The 21,377-nt window shown below is 42.6% G+C and overlaps 1 protein-coding gene across 2 annotated transcripts; it reads right to left on the reverse strand.

Annotated features, from left to right (window-relative positions):
- Positions 1-558: 558 nt before the first annotated feature.
- chka (choline kinase alpha) lies at positions 559-20,371 on the reverse strand. 2 transcript variants are annotated; one of them, XM_034534060.1, is made up of 12 exons: positions 19,846-20,371; positions 19,144-19,252; positions 15,913-15,966; positions 10,675-10,788; positions 8,367-8,500; positions 7,417-7,521; positions 7,215-7,273; positions 7,035-7,122; positions 5,539-5,647; positions 5,353-5,459; positions 5,176-5,257; positions 559-4,256 (listed from the first exon to the last, which is right to left on the reverse strand). In XM_034534060.1, exons 1-12 carry the CDS (start codon positions 20,079-20,081, stop codon positions 4,197-4,199), a joined length of 1,257 nt encoding a protein of 418 aa, XP_034389951.1. In that variant the 5' UTR covers positions 20,082-20,371; the 3' UTR covers positions 559-4,196. The 2 variants fall into 2 exon arrangements, with proteins under 2 accessions (XP_034389951.1, XP_034389952.1); XM_034534061.1 differs by lacking the exon at positions 19,846-20,371 and having other exon boundaries at positions 18,459-19,248.
- Between the last annotated feature and the right edge of the window lie 1,006 nt (positions 20,372-21,377).

The raw sequence follows: 21,377 nt of genomic DNA on the forward strand, positions 1-21,377 counted from the left end.
GGTTATTAATTAGTCACATGTAGTTGTGGGTGCTTTCACAGAAAAGAATGCTTTTTTTTTTAACAAAACAAAAGTATATTACATTAACACAATGTACATTCATGAAGAATGAAAAGGTACAAGTTTGTGATTCTTTATATTTGAATAATCTTTATCGAATATTACATACATTTAATTACAGGTATAAACCGAAGCGAGGGTGTTTGTTGCTGGGGACTGATATCACATTTGGGACTGATCAATTTTATTGGAACCAATCGGATCAAAATGTGTAGTTCTTTTGGTCGAGTGTACACGATACTGAAAGTTAAGTAACAAGTATGGAATGTACTATAGTTAACGATCATGGTGTCATTTCTTTTCTCTAACAAATAACAAAATCATGGAAAGGGACAAAAAAAAATATTGAGAGAGAAATAGCATGTGGGGAAGGTCAGGACAAATACAAATTCATTCATGAATGACTAAATGATACAAGGTTTGGTACAAAATAGAGCCACTGAATGGTTTAAAAAAGAAAAAAGAAAGAATAGGTTCTAAAATGAAGACATAGCTAAATTCAGCAGTAACACTTCTTTAATAGTCCTCCAGTATAATCCACAAGATATTCTGCTGTAAAACTATAGAGTAAACATATTCCAAAAGAAAATATCACAATGAAATATTAAATAAAAATACAGTTGCATGTAAAATAAAACTAACAACAACAGGCACAGTTCAACAACCCCCAAATGTTTCACACACAAAGTAAATATATTGTACATATTTAGTTTTCCGGTCCTCAGATCAAAAGTGCCTCAGGCGACATTCTAACACCTCTGGATGGTTCCAGTACCAGGTGACTAGTGTAGGGTTTACTTTAGTTTCAGAGACATTTTCACAAGTATGAGGTAATGCCTAAAGCCTGCTTCTTCACAAGAGTTATTTGGTGGCTTCCACACTAAGTCCCAGTGCTCACAGGTAAGACGGGAAATATGACCTGGTGTAAACACAATGCTACATCCTTTATTTGAACAGCAACGGACACGACAGCCTTTGTGCCGGTCGCACAGCTTTCATTGGTCAAGCAGACATTTTGTGGAAAACAAGCATCTACTTTAGGATTTCCATGCAGTATTACTTCAAACTACCTAAAGCAAACCTTTTGCTTTGCGATTGACCTTTGCTGAATCCCTACCCCAAACAGTGATTGTCCAATCATGGTTTAGCAACTGTAACTAGGTATAACAGGCCCGTGCCGCTCTGGATTTCTCCACATGCTGTGCATTGGGGTCGGAGTAAGAGCGACACTCTGCATTTAAAGAGTTTGGAGAATGAGTTATTTGAGTCTGTTAAAAAGCAGAAATACAACTGACTGTGTTGTATTTCCCCAACTGTGGAAGCTGGTTTTGGATGCTATCAGAGTTTAGGCTAACGTTAGCCACTCTGTCCTGGTTTTGCCACGAGTGCACACCGAACACAAATGTTATGTGACAAAAAAGTGACGCAATTCTTTCTGTTTTTGCTGTTGCTAGGAATAATTTAGATGAAATATTTGCAGCCGAGTATTTTTGCTTTGTTGTGTTGTTTATTCGTCGCGCCCTGAGTTTAAAGGCCTTCAGACCAAAAAAAACATTCTGGTCATATATTATTCTTTATCATACTTACAATACTTACTGGCTCTACACTGCAACACAAGATTAATGCTGCTCCTTTCCTTTTTTTTGATCCATGTCTTGACATTTAACGTTAGCTTTAGGTCTCAGTATTTTAGCAATATCATGTTTGAAGCGGTAAAGTGCATATTTAAGAGCCCTTTTTCTTCAGAGGTTCTTGTATTAAAAACACTTATCTGGAAACAATTAAAAGTCAGCCGGGGGACAGCAAATACATGAAACTTGCGCTTCATTAGCTGGCTAGCCACAGCTGGTAACATCTTGTAGATGTCACTCCCATCATCACAAACCAAAAGCACAATGGCTAGCAACAGCAACTGAAGGGTTAGCCTTAGCGAAAGATACATTTGAGTCTGGTATTCTTCACTCTAATGTGAAATGCTGAAAAATAGAATTCTAGCATGGAAAAGTTTGCTGCTACTATTAGCATTTCTAATGAAGTCTAATAGTCACTGCTATTGTTGTGGTGAGCTAGCTTGCGGTCGCTGATTTAATCGCTTTAATGTTTCACTAACATGAGAGACGTGCCCAGCAAAGACGATAAACTCAAATTAAAGATGTTAAGGTGTCATTTAATGGCAAAGTGAAGGCTGTCTTCGCAGCAGATGAATCTGTCCATCTGTGGGTAATACATGGTGCACGTATGGGTGCGTTCATAAATCCAATCAAACACCAAAATAGCGCTATTGTCTGAAGAAATATTGTTTTATTTCTACATGCATTAACAAATGGGTAAGTTTGCGCTCGGACTGACTGTTTACGAACGCACCCTGTAATGACTTGTCGGGGTGAGGTAGAATCATAGAATGTACTAGAAGTGGACGTCGTCATCGTAACGTTACACGTTGGTTTGTGGACTGTCGTTATGAAGCTTCGAGTTCGGGGATTTCTCCGTCGCCATGTTGTTTTTTCCCGCAACCAATGAACAGAAGTGACTATGCTTGGACTGTGGAGGAGTGACGTAGACATTTGGCGTAAGCCGGCAGAAACAGAGGTCGCTGTCGGGGTAGAATTGGACTCGCCTCGGGGTGTTTGGGTGAGAGACCGCATCAGTCACAGTTCTCTCTCATCTGAAACAATCTTGAACTCTAATCTGCATAGGAGAAAGACTCAAAGAGCCGATGAGGCACTTCCTTTGTTACAGGTGCAATAAGTAAGATTGTTACCATGCTACAGCAGAGAATGACCATATTATGAGCCAGTGTGTGCATTGACCCGGTGGTATGGCTTGGACTCAGCCCTCAATAGCAGATACAGCAAAAGCCAAATTGGCTGAATGCCCCTTGAACAGAACGACTGTACAGCTATCCTGCTACAACAAGCCCAATTCAGCTGTGCAGTGTGATGGGACCGTCTATGCCAATATGCCAGATCAAACACCCAGCCAAAGAAAACATTACCACAATAAGGCTGTTGTGCACTTTGAGACGTTATAATATAAAGAATATAAAAGTAAAAAAGCAGAAATAGAGTCAGTTACCTGTTTAGCAACACTTCCCCAGACTTATAAAGCATAACTGGAATGTCTTTTTGGCTAAATCAGACAGTGCATATGTTAATACCCAATGTGCAAACTACACAGGTGTGGATGTACTTGTCCCAGTTATTTTTATTAATACAAATAAACCTACCAAAGGTGAACAGGTAGAGAAAAAGTGACATCTGGTCAGCATAAACGCACTATTAGTTGGGAAGCCACCAAGAACCAGACATAATTGCAATGGCGATACCCAATGTTTGACGCCTTTGATTTAGTTTTGGCAGTGTTTAACCAGCCACCCAGAAAAAGGAGCCTCAACTATTCACATACTTGAAAATACCACAACTGTAATTGCCCTGGCCAGAAAAAAATTTAAAATACAAATGATAAGAATAGAAAAAAGAAAATCGAACAAGCAGCAAGTGTGTAATATCTACAAGTGTAGACATCACTCCGACCAGTCGATCAAGTTATGTATCTGCCAGCAATCACGTCAGTAACAGACATGGCCAGGTTACTGGCATATTGAGGTCTATATATAATATACATAGTTAGCAACTGGCTGCTTCTGTGAGCAGCAATCTACCAAGAGAAGTTCACATTTTGGTAATTTCCAACAGAACATTTCCATAAGGGAATGACCAATACACACACATTGATGCAATGTCAACATTTCCAACCTAGCTGTAACCCCCCCCCCCCCCCCCCCCCCCCCCCTGCTCCAAATGTAACCCTGGTGTTAGTGGTATGGTTCCAACAAGGCAGAAGCAGAGAGCAGCTCTGGCCACTGATGAAGGTTAGTACAAGTCAGTGTTTTTTGTATTTGGGTTTTGTTTTGTCAGGGGGAGGGTCTCTCTGGGAGTCACACAGTGTAAACTTTGAGCTGCAATGGATTTTAGGGGGGTGGGGCGTACCTTAAGCGCCTAGCCACGTGATCAAGTTCTGGCATTTGGTCAACACAACACCAACAGTAGCCAGCGAATCCCCTCAAGGCAGGGAGCGTAAGTAAAGCGTGGTGCGTGGAGTCTTCGTTAACCTGCAAGTCCCCTCATGGGGCTCCATTAGACCGCCCACATCTTCTTCTGCTGGAAGTAGGCATCAAACCTGGCCTGGGCATACTCCTACAACACAGTAGAGGACACATGCATATGAATATGAATTAATATACATATTGACATAAGCACCAATGTCAACAGAATGTACAAATCCTCAAACTGGAATGACTTCCACACATCTTCATCATACTCATCACTCTGCTGCTCCATGTTTCTTTTCACTAATTAATTCCTACTACTTTGACACAGTTACTGCTTCCATCAATGAAACACCTGCAGATGTTTCACAATAAAAGCCGACCCACAAATGAATGGAATATGGACTTTGAGCAATCGGAGCACTTTTAATGTGAGACGTCAGTGCAGGGAGTTTTGAGTTGTGATGTCAGAGCAACAGCAAAAGATAACTGGAAAGTAGTGATGAATATGGCCTGGCTGTAGTTTAATCTCTTTACTTCCACTTCAAAATCTACTCTGTTTGATGTTCACGAGTCATCAAAAATCTTTTCATCGAACATAAATATTCTCGATGTGTTGTTCATTTGTTGACATAAAAGTATACATAAATATTTTTATATATTTTTAAGAGTTCACTGTATGCAAAACAATCTGCGGTCCATTCTGACTTATGGTCCAGCTCCCCTCATAATTAAAGCCTTGATCTTATATATTAAAACATCTTTATTTTCAAGTATTTAAAGCTGAACTGCAGTTATAACTTTCACAGCATATTGTGTATGTGAATGAGTGATATTGACACAGTAAATATTGACACTGCATCGACCTCCAGGGCAATACTGCTCATGTCTTCAACAGCCACAGTGCAGCGTTTCCTCCTTCATACATTGACTTTTAAATGTCACCGGCTCCAAAGAAATCTGGGGCTGCACCTGAGAATGTTAAACCTCAAATGCAGGCCACATCTTGCACATTGCACCCTTAAAGCTATATAACAAATAAAAAAAGTGATCAAACTTTTACTTACCAGGTATCCAAACTTGATAGTGGAGAGACGGGCCTGGATTATGGACCACAAGCCCCAAAAAAAGTGGGACGCCAGGGAGAACCTGCAGCCAAAATAAACCACACGGTCACCGTGTTTCCCCCTTTCCACTGACTCGTACTGTGCCGTTCACACGCCGTGTCCCACATCTGAGCTCACCTGTTGACCTCCACGTGCAGCTCCTCCTTCAGCTTCATCTGGTCCTCTTCGCTGAGGTTGTCAAAGCCTCGATCGGCATCGCGCAGGTAGCTTTCAATGAAGTGCAACTGTGGGGAGACACGACAAGTGAGCGACGGCACACACCAAGCACATCAAGAATCAGGCGGGTCGGCGTATCATACACACCTGCTGGGCCTTGGAAGGGTAGGCCTGAGCGTTCACTTTGAAGAAGGGAAACTCCTCACAGCTGTAGTCGTACATCCATTCACAGAAATGGTTGCCAATATCGAATCCCCTGCAAAGTCAGAGAGACTGGTGATGCCTTTACGTTCATACAAACGGTCTGCCTGATATCTGGGTTTGTGGCTTGTAGTTTGAGTTAAATGTTGTTTTTTTTTCCCCTTTGTGATGTCCAGTCAACTGCACTGAAGCCCTTTGATTTATGGGTTAAACACAGCTAATGTGCACTGTGCAGGTATTTGACCATCGAGTCACTTGCCATCTAATTTGCAATAATGGAGGAGAAGTAAAAAGCGCCTGGTTTATAAAAAAAAACAACACAGGAATTGTCATCATTAAGAAATAACTTAATGTCGCTGCACCTCTTTCACTATGAGCAACGATTTGAGGAATTACAGTAACGGTGTGGGATTTGAGCAGGATGGTTCCCACACAGTTATCAAGAGCAGAGAATCACAAATCCTCCCACGGCTCCGAGGGAGAATCTGAACCCGACTCATCCCCTTTCTGTTTCCACATCCAGCTAATATTAGCCAATGAGAAAGAAAATGTAAAACACAGTGCGCGTGTTCTTCCTGCACATACATGATGGCACACGTGCTTACATGCTTGGTATGTGTGCTCACATATGAGGATAATTAAAGAGGCCACGCTGAAGGGAGAGAGACGTTCGTCTGGGATCAACTGATCCAAGGCCAGTGTGTTGCCCAAAAACAAACGACTCAGGAACTCACACACAAGTCCCTCCAAGGTTGATGAAATTAAGCGCCCCCTCACGTGTGGGCCTCTGATCCCATTGTTCTATTCCGTTCTAATCTAGTGATTGCTAGATGTGACTCTGTTCCTAGATCTTTGTGCACGACCGGAGAGGAAATCCCCTGCACCTTCATCTTCGACAGCGACAGGCCTGGATATGTTTTCTTTCTGCTGCCTCCACCCCGTGCGTCCCTATTGGTCTGCAGTGAATAATTCAACAGAGGGAAGTGGCCGTGATGACTGCTCAAAAGACATATAGATGGCTGCACTCCTTTCCCTCTCATTTCTCATCACATGTAGCTTCTTTTCTGGCTCAGTATTAGGGTTACTTCTTCTTTTATGCTATGTAATTTACTACAACAGCTTGACACTGTCGTTTTTAGTAAACACTACTTAAACAGGAGTGCATAGTGCATTTGTTGGGGACTTCTTTAGGCTGCGGATTAATGCACATTTAATACTTGTGAGCACTAATAAGAATTACAAGCAGGAGAACACTATTTGGGATTCAAATGAACTACGGTGCCCATGTTCCTGTACTGGAGGAACATGTCACCCAATGTGGCTCATTGATGTGTTTTAATAGTTTGAGCTCTAAGGCACAGAGAAAGAAGATATATCAGGCTGTGGGTATACAGACAAAACGTGTGCGTAGGATCATCCGTGTTACAGTAATGCTGACTTACCTGTAGTTGTAGCTGCTGTACTCAAAGTCAATGAGCATCAGCTGCTGTTTGTCTAAGCTCTGGTGGCCCTTCAGCAACAGGATGTTTCCTGAAAGTGCCGCATGCACAAAGTTAGTTTTTTTACGAGAGAGAAAAGCTAACGTACAGCAGATGTGGGCCGTCGGCGTCCATATGTTCTACCTTCTTGACAGTCGTTGTGGCAGAACACGACAGGAGAGTGCGTGGACTCCAGCAGAGACCTGAACATACACAAAAAGGGGACGGATCAATCGGCAGGGTTTATGGTTTGGGTCCAGGGCAGTCTCCAAGAAATGAATGCAAGTCCATGTAATGTTCTCTAGGTGTTGGACACACGGCGTTGTGTTCATGTGCGTGAGCATACTTGAGCATATCCATCTCCTTTGGCAGGTTGTAGCCCAGCAGGCGGTTGAAGCGGCGCAGGTGGGACTCTCGGATGAAGTTCAGCCTCATGACTTGGTTCAGGTACCTGTTGAGGGCGTTACACACACACACACACACATTAACGCTTTCCCCCAAACACATCGGTGCCTTATCTGATAAAAACAAGTGAAATGATGATCATGTGAAAGTCAGAGTGCTCTCTAGAAACATTTTAAAATCAACGTGAATAACTGATAAGCATGAGGCCACAATCAATGAATGAGAATCAGAGGTAATGGTAATCTCTTCTACAAATACAACCGATTACTTATTCTACTAATGTATTGACTACTGATTGTAAAAGCAACAAAAAAAGTTAAATACTCATATTTTACCAATAGGAAGCAGTCGCTTCAGCTGAATCATCATTACCGCTATTATCACATCAACAAATAGTGTGCGCATATGATTACCAATACTTCTCCTAAGACGGTACGACTCATTTTCATAAACATATAGAGCAGAAAGAAAAAGAAAGGGACCGAAACAGGAGAAAACCGGCATAACGACCTGCTGTTCCTCGTGAGTTCGGAATCAGTCAGAGGCTAAACATTAACAGCAACGGTAACTCGGCACAGATGCTGAGCACGCGGTTGTAGCTTACGTCGCTAGCTTACGTCGCTAGCTTACGTCGCTAGCTTACTACCGCCAACTGGTAGTCGGTACAACAGCCGTTTGGGGCAGGAAAAAACATTATTCTTCCTACAAATAAAGAACTGAGCTCACATAACAGCCCCGAAATCTGCTCCGTCTCTCACATGAAACTTCTTCGTGGATTGACCTGGAGAATGGTGTTTCACCAAATAGAGACGAGACCGGACACAAGATGGGGCAGGACAGGACAAGTGGAGTCGGGATAGCTCAGGGCTCGACAAGACTGCAATGACTTACTTGTCCATAGTTCCAAACAGCCACTTGGGTTCCTTGTTGAAGGGCATCCTCATCGCATGAAACTGGGCCATCTTCTCGGCTACCTCCGCTGAGATGCTAGGGTCTCTCAACTCCCAGGTGTCCAGTTTACGACTCTGTCAACAGTAGAACATAAATGGCTTATTCATACAGTAAGCATGGTGACTGCTTTACATATGAGGAGGCTATGTGCAGTCTACTGAAATCCTACATGATATATTAGTGTTTAGGTTCAACGTCTCACAAAGCTGTCTGGACATAAGCTGATACGTTTTTATTTGTGCCAGAAGGATCATGTGTGTGTGTGTGTGTGTGATGTGTGTGTGTGTGTGCGCGCGCATGTGTGCAAGCATGTGTGCCTATGTGTCTGTCTATGACTAATCTCGCATTCTGCTGCAGAAAACGGCATAATATTTTGAGTGGCCTGTTATGGCTGCATGCTCAAGAATCTCTTGTGGTTGCGATGACCCGCACTTTCTCACAACACCTTTTATTGCCCGTTTTATACTGCCATTGACTGCCTGCTCACTCCTCGAGTTAGACAAAAGTGGGTTGTATTCAATCCAACATGACAGCACCTGGCGGTGATCTGCACTCTACTTACTGAGTATACACCTTTCAAGTTTTGTTTTTCTGAAACTGCTTTTGTATAATTGTATGAAGCGCTATCACTTTCTTGCAGACATCCTTCTTCAAACCAGATTACATGAATCTATTGAAGTAACTTGCCGCTGGTCTTTCACAGTTGAATGATGTCAACTGAGGTCAAAATGGTTTTCTAGAATTACATTGTGTAACACAGTACTGTTAGACTGCTGAAGAGCAGGTGTTTTATGGTTTATTAATTCTCTCTGAACATGGATCGCCAATGCATCATTGAACAGAACAGTTGCATCATTCATTCCACGAGCCTGATGATGCCTAACACTACAGATAACTGCAGATGAACTATGGCTGCACCTAACCATCGTGGAACAAGTCTTTTTTTAAATCTCACTAAATTATTCTAAATAGTTTTTTTTGGGGGGGGGGGTCGTCTGTATCTAATGGGGAGAGAGGTCGTCTGGTAACCACGAGGTAGACGGTTCGATCCCCACTCTCCCCATAGTTCATGTTGAAGTGTCCTTGAGCAAGACACTGAACCCCCAGTTGCTCCGGGTGCTTCACTGCAGCCCTCTGCTCCTTAATAACTAAGATGGGTCAATGCAGAGAAGAATTTACCCACGGGGTTCACTAAAAGTGTACATTTATTTATTTGTATTCCTCATTTATATAAAAATTTAATTAAAATGTGTTTGATTAATAATTCAATATTTTATTAAATCATCTTGATGAACTGCAGAATGCGTATTGTTACTAAAGTACTTTATTTCATCACTGGAGTAATACTCGTCGTCTTGCCCCAGCCCTAAAAAGAACCCTCCGTTTCATCGGAGATGTTCTGATACCATTTTATACCGTTCCAATTCCTGAACTTGCTAACGACCGGGTACCGATCCGATAACGGTGTGTTGAAAAAAACTCAAATTAAAACGGGTCATATATTAAAGTGTCTTCCTTCAACCTAAATTCTACAAGTTTGAACACGTGATAACATTATAATTTAACTCCAATTTTTACATTGATTGACTCACTCGTGTACTCGCTGATACCCGGTCCAGTATTTTAGGCTCCATCAGAGGCATTTCTGATACCAGTATCGGTATGAACAACTCTACTTGTTATATTAACGGGGAACATGTCACCAGTCCTCTCAACTTGCATTCAGATCATATAGACAAGAGCAAAGTAGCTAGGACTGGGTATTAAATATATTACTTATAAAGTAATAGAATACAAAGGGATACGAGTTTTGATACCAACACTTTTTTTTCATACCTTTCTATAACCCTTCTTTTTCAAATTTAACAAAAGAATCATTCTTTTAAGAAGAATCTTGACGAACTAAACACGGGCAGTCATCCGAGAACGTTGCCCAGTAAAATAGTCTTTAATTGGCTACATTTTGAATTAAACCAGGAACTATCTGATTCAAGAAACCTGGAAGGAAGATTACAAATGTGATCGGACATTTAATGCCAGATTTCATGTAGTGCATTTTTGTGTTGGTTTTGAGGGTCGCTTCTAGTCCTTAACGTACAGAACAATAACACAATATAAAGAAAACTCAAGAATTACGTCCTCACCACCCATCTCGGTTCTTCCTATGATTTTGTAAAATGATCCCACAACATTTACAAGTAAACATATACAAAGAGACGTGCGTATGAACAACAAGGTGGTGACTTACTGGGACATACTGCTCCAGTCGGCCCTGAGGGAAAATACCGTAGAGTTTAGGTCCCAGCTCCCTCTCCGCCAAAATGGCAAACATCACACTCTCCAACACCAAGGCCTCTGCACCCTGACAACACACAACAGTAGAGAAACTTAGCAGCGTAAACATTTAAAAGCATGTACAAAGCAAAGTTAAGTGCAAAAAGAACAGAATGAGGACCCAGTGTCTCGTCAGGCCCATTCAGGCAGCCGATCTGTACCAGAGCTTGGTTCATGTTAACGTTTAGACGGGTCTCTGGCACACATTACCATTTCATTGAGTTTGCAGAGAATCTGACAGTGTCAGCGTTGATGAGCATTAAGAATAACGATATAGAAACAAACTTCTCTCTGATGGTCTCGTTTACTGATGGAGGTCATCATTATTAATTTCATAACCAGTTAAAAGTTCATCATACAAACTTTAATGTTAATGTTTGGAGATTTATGGTATCACCAGCAGATGTCACACATCTTACATGCTGATTTTAATGCTGCCCATCTCTTAATAGCTTTTAAATCCAAAATGCAACCAGACATCTGCGTTCAGACTTGGCGGTGCCTTCAGGGGAGCATCTCCCCACACGTTTTTGAGGTCGGTAGTCTCACGTTATCCGATCAATTTTGCTCAAAGAAAACTAAGGCTGGCTGTGTGAGACTAACCGGGTTAAAGCTTCACTCATTCACGGGAAAAGGTATGTATTAAAAGAACAATATTTAGATTTCACGAATCAATATCGGATCCTTCCAATGAAGATCGATTTGAATCAGAAAATCGGTGAAACTCCAGCCCTAGAAAACATCACGGGACTTTAAAAGATAAGAGCAACCGTCACAAGATACTTCGCAAGATGAAAATCTTAGGGAGTAACGAAATTGAAACATTTTTAACCAATTTAATTTCCTTCTGCACAGCACAATGATAACTAGGCCTTTGTATTAGTAGCTAGTATTTTTGCATTCGGCTGTTTAAACTATAACCATCCAGAACTGAAGGAAACGGAGAAGGATGGGTGAGTTGGAAAGAGGAGAAAAGCTGTGGTCAGGGTTCGTAGGAGAACACAAGAGGTGGACTCAAACTCCCGGGAGGAGTTGGCCCACTCAGAGCAACCAGTCACGGTAGAAGCTCCTGAAGCAGAGAGGAAAAACTTGTCTTTCTCCCTTAATCTCAGAGACACACAAAGGTCACACAACACACGCATCGTGGAGCCCAACAGGGGGGCTCGAGGTTGGCTGTGGAAAACCTTCTCTCATACCAACACAAACACGAGCCCCGGAGCCCGAAACAATAAAAGTGTGTGCGTGCTGGCTTCTCACTGACTGCTTCTGATTCACTCCATTGTGTGGAGAAGACAGAAAGCCCAGGCTTCTCTCCAAATAGGCAGCAGGTCATTAGCAGAGGATAGATTTAGACTGTGGGAAACTCAAACTGGTTGGCGGAGCTGTATCTTAATAGCTTGTCTTGGGGCCAGAGGATTCACAGTTAAACCAAAGCAAATGGTGGATTGTTAGTTCAATTCAAACAGAAATACTAGGAAAAGCAACTCAAGTTCCTCCAGAAAAGGTTCCTCACTTTAACTCAAGGAGGAACACACATGAAATCATCGTCATCAGCCGATAGGTTCTCAGATTGCATTTCGGCCAATGGTTCCGCCTCTTTTTTGCGCCCTACAGACTTTTTAACCTGCATTCCACCAAAGCCTTCTCCAACGTGACACTACTCGGACCACTCAAACCAGAACGCCAACACTGCCAACATCTGTTGATAGAGATTTGTGTATCAGTGTAACGTATTGCATATCGTAACCCTCTTCAGTGAATGACCTTCAGATAAAGAGGTTTGGATCTGAGCACCTTGGCTACCAGCCAGGGAATGTGTTTCACGCCGAGCGTCCAGCAGGAAGCCCACTCAAGGGAAACAATGCTGCCCGCGTTGTGGCCTCCTAGATGTCATATTCATCAAAACAAAACTCTACTGCACCAACTACGGAGACGATCAATACTGATTTCTGACTATAGGAGACGCTGCAACTAGAGCTGAGCAATATAGTGATATTGTATTGATATCATGATATGATAAGTCAAGTGAGGTAATTTTCTGAACTTACCACGCTGTTGTTCCATTATTAGCCTTTATCAACTTAGTCAATATGTCCACATTACTGCCGATTATCAAAAATCTCATTGTGTAAGTGCCATTAGTCAGCCCTACAATAACGTTGCAATATCAATATCAAGGTATTTAGTCAGAAATAATGTAATATTGCCCCGCTCAAGCAGCAACCAGCGTATGTTTTGCAACTTAGTTCAGGCGAAGAAGAATGAGGTAACTAATAAACGTCACGTCAATCTTCATGTCTGTTCACTGAGGACATATTCTTATCGTCCTGCTGCCCATCAACACATCAGCTGCACTTTGGTTTATCACAAATGTTGGATTTGGCACTCCTCGTTGTGGTCTGTATCGCGGGGCGGGGCGGACCTCCAAACAGCCACCTCACGGTGTTCTACTTCTAGTGTAGTAACCAGAGCACACGGTCCAGTAACTACTTAACCTTAGATACCCTTCATGTATTTACTATCGTTGGTAGAACTGGTTTCAGGTACTATGAACCTTTTAAATACACTAAACTGCATCGGTGTCGTATTGGTTCCGTTTTGCCGATCGTCTTCATGGGAATGTTTCTTGTTCGTAAGTCTCTCTTGGAAAAAGATCTTAATCTCAATGAGACTGCCTGATTAAATAAAGAGAGATAAATAAAACAAACTAACTCAAATTCATTTACAGGACATTTGTTTGGAGAATACTCCCAAGTGTCGCGTAATGCTGATCACCGATCTGTATAATCCCTTTGATGGGGAACTATAATAGACATAAGAAATAACAATGTTGACTGGGTTCTTTTGCAATGCACGGATGTGAAATGTAGCCTCAGAGATAAAAGACAAATGGGCAATACCAATAGTAACACAATTAAACTGGAATGATATTGGAATCATTAAAGACCTTGAAAACTTTGCTTTAAGTATTTCTCTACAACATGAAATATCTGTGATTATAAAAAGGTGCAATGTGTAATGCCTGGCCACATGCTCCAAACAAAAGATGGTCCATTTAGAGTCAAACAGACCATAAAGCTGGGTATTCTTTAGGGCGGGGCTACAAGGTGATTGACAGGTCTCTAGCATAGACGTATACACTGTAGAGACAGTCCAAATATGGTCACTTATGTTCATTGGGTGCAAAAAACAAAATGGCGACGGATGAAATCCAAGATGGCGACGGACAAAACAGGCCAAACTCAAAGCATGCTGTAGTGCCCAAACCAACGGGTGACATTACGTCCACTACAGTCAATGCTACTAACTAACAATCTTTTAATCATCACGTGTAGTTTACTAGTGGTAACCATATTGACTGTCCGGCCCTCCATCAACTTGTGATTCATTTCCTCTGACCTATTTTAAATGCCTAACAGGAAACAGAAACTTCCTCCCATATCTGGATACACTTCTTGAATGAACAGGAGGCCCCTGGTCTGACGGCTGAAGGCGTGCCCTCTGGATATTTGATTGCCTCTGAATGTAACATCAGCGCTGCTGCTCGGCGATACGATGCGACGCAGCAGGTGCACTGCGCCCTGTCAACATGCTTATCTGCTCTGTTGTGTGTCAACAAACCTGCACGGGGGGGGGGAGGGGTAGATCATTGACTCCAGACCGCCCGCATCCATCTGAACTGAGATGAACCGGTGCAATGCGTTTATCAGTCTGCAAGTGGACTTGTGTCAAAGAACAGCGATAAGGACTTGAATAAACACATCTGGTCACGTTACAACCACCGACCACCAACTTGGCAATGTGTGCTGAAATCTTTATGGAAATAATACTGTGGAAATGTGCAATATCCAGAATGTATCAAGTGTTAACAATGGGTATTAGAAATACAGGCCTGTCTCTTACGTAAGCTTACTTCTTAAGAATTTAGATCTAAAGTATATCTGAGATGCACCGCGCTTCTGTGATGTGTGAAGTACCCCCGCAGGGATTAACAGTAACGTTCTATATAATCCTAAATAGGATTTACTTTGAGTAGACTGCATTGTTAGAGAAGGTTATCCTAAGACACTGGGCTGCCTTGCTTTAGCCTCGATGCTTGCTGCTGGACTTTGAAGGGAAGGAAGCCAGAGTGGCAACAATAGCTAACTGGCTGATGACCTCACCTCCATCACATGACAGGGAGCTGTGACTCAGCCATGTAAAGTGAGGGTCAGGGTTCGTCGTGATGTGGCGCATGGCCAAAAAATTTCTAGGTCACTGGGGAGCGAGGCTTTGCAAGCGCTTCAGGCTGCCAGCCTCTCTGAACGCATTAATGCTGCTGCAGATTTCTTTTAAAAACCTTCTCTGCTCATTTTTCAATTAAGACAATTATTTTTTGGATTACAGATTTTCTGAAAATATTTTAAAAAGCAGACAAGACATTCTTTGCATTCATTTCCAGGGCAAATGTTTTAACATTTGATAAGGTTAAAACATTCTTGTTTCATTTTGTCCACATTATAAAGTCAAAGCTGTCTACAGTGTACATTTTAAATATCTTTGTGTCAATCCATAAATTCAACCATAAAAAAAGTCAAAAGAACATGTTCTCTTTGTCTTTCCATGCTAATAACATGTTGTATAAATCAGGCCATGAAACATCCCCAGTTAATTGCTTACATTAAGACAATTGTTTTTTGTGTTATAAGTTTTCTGAGATGTCATGTTTAAATATGCAAATGAGGATAATGGTAACATTTTGAGTAGTAAAGTAAGTGTTTTCTTTCCACCAGTCTGAAAGAAGACGTGTTATGGAAGAACAATTCACCGGTGCATGAAAAACAGTTTCTGCCTGTCGCGTCTCAGCCGACTCAGGTTTCTCTAAAGCATGAACTGCCTCCACTGAATGAAATCAGTAACTGTAGCAACTCAGTTCCTACAGCCGTCAGTAAGTGGAAACAGGCTTTAAATGGATTCTGAACACAGCCGAAACCACTAGTGCCTCAGGAGTTCAGGAGACTGTGTGAGAGCAGAGGAAAAACACATCCTGACACAGAGTTCTAACCAGGTAAAGAACAGAGGCAGAAGAATGTGTTCACACATCAGGTGAGCTGGTGAGAGGATGGACACAGGGCAGCACTCCGGGCAGGGGAGCCCATCATCAGTTACTTACTTGGTAAGGATTTTCTTTGTTTGACTGTCGGGAATCCCCTTTATTACAGGACATCTATCAACAAAAGAAAAGGAAAGAACTATCTGTGAATACATGTGAATACTGTCCATGAGTCAACATCCAAACCTAACCACGCCTGCAGTGCAGACAGTAAGAGTTCAAACACACAGCGGGTCGTTTGGGCGTGACTAGTCGCTGTGCCACCCTGACTACCTGCTCATCGCGACAGAGCGGAGATCGGGATCAGATAGTGTCGAGACAGCGGGAGTTACCTCAGAGGAGATCGAGCGATATTCTACAGCCCTAAAGCCACAGTTGGTTTGGACATTTGACTGGATAGACCCTTTTACACAATGAAGACGAACGGAAGTGTGCGCACGCAGTTTGGCAACGGTAGTACGGCGGCGTGCAATAGCTTGTCAAGCTATGTAAGAACATTAACTAGCAAAGATGGAGAATGTAACCTAAACAGTGGCCCAATACAAACATGTAACCTAGCATGAAATGTCACACCAGAGACATTACGAGCTACAAGTCGAGTCATTAGGTTACAAGCTACAAGTCGAGTCATTAAGAGCTACAAGTCGAGTCATTAGGTTACAATCTACAAGTCGAGTCATTACGAGCTACAAGTCGAGTCATTAAGAGCTACAAGTCGAGTCATTAGGTTACAATCTACAAGTCGAGTCATTACGAGCTACAAGTCGAGTCATTACGAGCTACAAGTCGAGTCATTAGGTTACAATCTACAAGTCGAGTCATTACGAGCTACAAGTCGAGTCATTACGAGCTACAAGTCGAGTCATTAAGAGCTACAAGTCGAGTCATTACGAGCTACAAGTCGAGTCATTACGAGCTACAAGTCGAGTCATTACGAGCTACAAGTCGAGTCATTAAGAGCTACAAGTCGAGTCATTACGAGCTACAAGTCGAGTCATTAAGAGCTACAAGTCGAGTCATTAAGAGCTACAAGTCGAGTCATTAAGATCTACAAGTCGAGTCATTACGAGCTACAAGTCGAGTCATTAAGAGCTACAAGTCGAGTCATTAAGATCTACAAGTCGAGTCATTACGAGCTACAAGTCGAGTCATTACGAGCTACAAGTCGAGTCATTCAGAGCTACAATGTCAAACACATTGACATCGACTCAGAGGTTTGACTTTACTCAGTTTGAAAATGGGCGAAACCAACAGTCCAGTTGTCATCAACATGTTTAATAGCGAGCAGCCATAGATGCTGGTGTTTCGGTTTAACCAGTGACCGTGTTAACTGGTGACTTGCCCGAATGCGTTGTGGTTCAGCTGTTGAACACGGCAACAGAACATAAAGGTGTCCTTTACCAACTTTAAATATCTGTGTTTATTATCGACGGACGCATTCGGCTGAAAGTCACCAGCTAACATGGCCACTCGTTGACCCTGGATAATCTGAATTCTGTAGAACTTGAGTCGATTCCGAAGACCGAACATACAACAATCAGACCTTCTGACGCTGGTGACGTATTCAACGTTTAAAGCTCCCCAGCTCATCTGGATGGCTGGGGAAGAAAGCCACTTCTGTTGCCGGCATGCGAAAGCAAATCTTTGACACCGTCGGCTGTAAAGGGGTCTTTTATAGCCAGGGGTACAAAAATATATATCTATTTGTTTATAATTACAATTATTGAACATGCTATTCACATATCTTCATTGCTGAGAAACGCCGCCTCCAGTGCAGGTAGGCTTTGTTTAATCATTAGTAGCGGTGCACTCTGACGGTGGCAGAGCTCCTGAATCATATTAGCCGTTTTGACATGACTAATTCCCGAGAGGCGAGATTGTTCTAATGGAGACGGCTGCAGTTACCTTGGTGAAGAACACAGCACTTTAGCTCCCGCTCAGACGTCCCCGGCAATAAAAGCTGCCATAGGCTTTTATTACGCGGCTTTTAGTTAATACTTAATGCAGGATTCATTTGGGCACATTTTAAGGCTGAGGGAGCAGCAGGACAGGACCCTGTCGTTGTGTCTCTTGCCTCTTCTTTGTTTAGCGCGGCAGGACCAAGCTAACGGCGTGCATCATATGTGCCGTTTCACTGGGAAGCATTTGACTCCCCCGGCGGTCAAAATGAAATCACTGCAGGTGACGCGGACTTAAGTGGCTTATCTTTGTAGTTACACACTGAGCAATACTGGGATCATGAACTCTGGCTAGTCCGACCACATCACCTCTACCTCTCTGTGCTAACACGTGATACATTATCTATCTGCTTTTGTGCAAGCTGTGAAGCAACAACACGCCAAACTGCACACTCTTGACTTTTCTCGACACTGTTTTTTATTCCTCGCGGGCACCAGGTCACCCTTAAAAAAAATATCCAGCTGACTTTTAGACGATTGGGAATCACGAGGCCGGGGTTTTTGGAGGAGAAAGGAGACAGACAGGAGAGGTGTTTTCGGCGCTCGGGTTCTTCATATTGTGTCTTCCCAGCCGAGTGTTGTGCTGCATGAGTCAGTGTGTGTTACGTCTTTGTATTAAGCTGAGATTTCAGGGATCTCATACTGTACCGTGTTTTTTGGTGGGTTCACCTGGGAACAAGAGTACCCAGGAGGGCACGCTCCTTTGGGAAGCCTACGGCAAAGAACACATGCATGTACAGCCATGGGGGTACATCATCATGTACAACAATGGCTAACACGCGCGCACACACACACATACACACATAAGCATATGAGCTGCAGACACACGCACGCATACAACAAGCTCTGGGGGCGACAGGGTCACATCACACAGTAGTATGTTTTATCTTGTTGTTTGTTTGTGATAATCAGCTCATATTGACCTTTGACCCCAGTTACACGAGTCATCTCTTTGATAAAAGTCAAACATGTTTACAGGAAGTTTAAAAAAATGCTGCTGTTTGCGCCCTTCGGACCATTTCAACACAATCCCAGTGCTCGGCAAACTGCCTGTGTCCACGTTTACTTCCTGTCAGCCTCTGTCATTGACATACACTGGCGACAGGAAATGAACTGGGACGCGTTTTTACAACTGTGAAATGGTCTGTAGCAGCACTTGTCGTCTTCTTTTTTAAACAGCTAAACTGTAACAATGAGACTAATATCTACAAGCTGCTGGGGGACAGTAGTTTCTACGACATCCTCGTGAAGAGTCTGGCTTACTTGTAGTTCTCTTTTTCTGCAGTAAAAAAAAAACAGCGTTTAAACTAGCAATAAGAGCTGCGGCTCCCACCTGCAGGATGGCCCCATAGAGGCGCAGCAGGACGCTCCGGGGCTCGTCCCCAACAGAGTCCAGGCTGTCGGGGAGGCTGCACAGGAAGAGCTTGTTGCTCAGACCACCCCTGGGGAGACAGAAGAGACAGGGGCAGAGGGGGGGGGACATCGTTACATGTAGATATTGCTTCCAAAAAAAACCAACCTCTTGCTGCCTCTCTGTGCGTGGTGCTCTCTCAGCTCAGGATGACAGGCAGTAGAATAATAGAATAGGGTGCATTACAGTCTCACATTACCTCGCTCAACTGTCGCCTATAAACCCTTAATCCCTTACATAAATTGTTGTCATGGGTTTGGAGGCCAGATGTCACACCGCATTAGGTCATTTCAAAAGAATTAAAAGCAGCAGTTTATTTTAGAAGTTAACGATATTCCCATTTTTAAAGAAACCCAATTGTGTTAACACCTAAAATAGCCACAATTTTATGCCACAATTATTGGCGTCCAAATGTCACACAACACCATTTAAAAAAGAGGAGGTCCGAATAAAAAGATGCACTTCCCGGCTAGAGAGCTACCATAGACAGCCGACAGCATCCTTGTTCAGGGCGGGTTGGCCCTTTAACGGTTACCATCACGAGACTACGTGTAATATAGCAGCAGCCTTCTCACACCAGCCGGGGCCTATTTCCCCCTCCGGCAACCAATGAGCCCGGCCTACCTTATGATGGTGATGTGGAACTCGTCCTTGGCCAGGCTTTTCCACGCACCGTGGAGGAACTCTCTGCACCAAAGATACGCCTTGCGCTGGGTCTCCAGGTCGGGCTGGTCGAGGCGGTCCAGCTCCTTGCAGTCCTCCTCGACGTCGGACTGGACCTGCAGGGCGTTCTCGGTCACCAGGATGGCCAGCGAAATGGAGGGTGAGGAGGAGACCCCGTTGATGAATTTGGTTTTCATTTTGCTTCTTAAAAAGAAGAAATAAAACGCAAATATTCTGAGTTGAACACCCCCCACTGAGCGAGTAGGCGGATGTGTAGCCTCTTGGCTTGTGTCGCAGTCGAAGATTTATGTCGGTTATTCGGCCACAAATGTCTTTTTCTCTCTGTGAATGTATGAAGGACAGAGTGTTGTTTCTTTTTTTTTTTTATTCGCTTTCGTTGGTAGAATGCGAAATGTCGCTCTGGCGTCGTTGAGAAGTAACGGGGAGAGGATGTAGCAGTCACCGCTTACTGGAGAAGGAATGAATCAAGTATGAGGGACGCGCGGCTTTACAAGGGAGCTGGAGAGGGCGGGGAGGTAGGGGGTCACGTGCCGCTTCCGAGGCTCTTCTCTTAACCTCATTGGCTGGCTCGGACACAGCCTCTCAGGATCAAAACAAACCCGACGGTGCATTCAGGGGCTATCCGACAGACGACTACTAATTAGGATGACAACATACTAATAAAGACATACAGATTACAAGGTAACCACAATTTCATTGGATTTTGATGTGATTTTTAAAATATATAATATGATAATAATATAATACTCTTTAAACACTTAAAAAAGATAGGGAACTCTTGAAAGACTATGGTATTTATTCCTATTTTATTTTATTCATTCCTCATCTATTTTTTTTTTCTATTATTACTTACTTACATTCTTATTCTAGATTATCTGTACCATTATGTTGTGTGCATTCCTGTTTGTACTTTTAAATGTTTTTTGGTGTAACATAGTTTTGTATCACTGTTTGTGTGTAAAGAAAGAAAAATATCTTTCAAATATTTATTTATTTATAATGTATTTATGTTTTATTATACTATATAGTTAAAATAGTTTGTCAGCTCACTTCCATTCTTTTACAATTGTTTCGCAGTAATTGCACTTTATTGTTGGAAAACAATAAAGAAGATGGGAAAGAGAATACATGTTTTTGCTTCAAAGAGACAAACCAGAAAGTCTGTCTCAGAGGCGATGTTGGTGATGAAGGATTACAATTCACATCAGTATTTTGACATCAAGCACGGAGCCAAGTACCTGGATGACCTTCCTGATGTTAAACTCAGACAAAACTGAAGTTATATTACTGGCCCTGAACACCTCGGGTTTCTGTAGATGGCATTCCCCTGGCATCCAACACCACTGTAAAGAATCTCTAGTTATCTTTGACCGAAACTTGTCCTTTAACTCCCACGTAAAACAAATCTCAAGGATTGCATTTTTTCATCTACGTAACATTTAAAAAATCAGGCACATCTTGTTCCAAAGCAA

Source organism: Cyclopterus lumpus, chromosome 6 (genome assembly GCF_009769545.1).
Source record: "Cyclopterus lumpus isolate fCycLum1 chromosome 6, fCycLum1.pri, whole genome shotgun sequence".
Taxonomy (NCBI): Eukaryota; Metazoa; Chordata; class Actinopteri; order Perciformes; family Cyclopteridae; genus Cyclopterus; species Cyclopterus lumpus.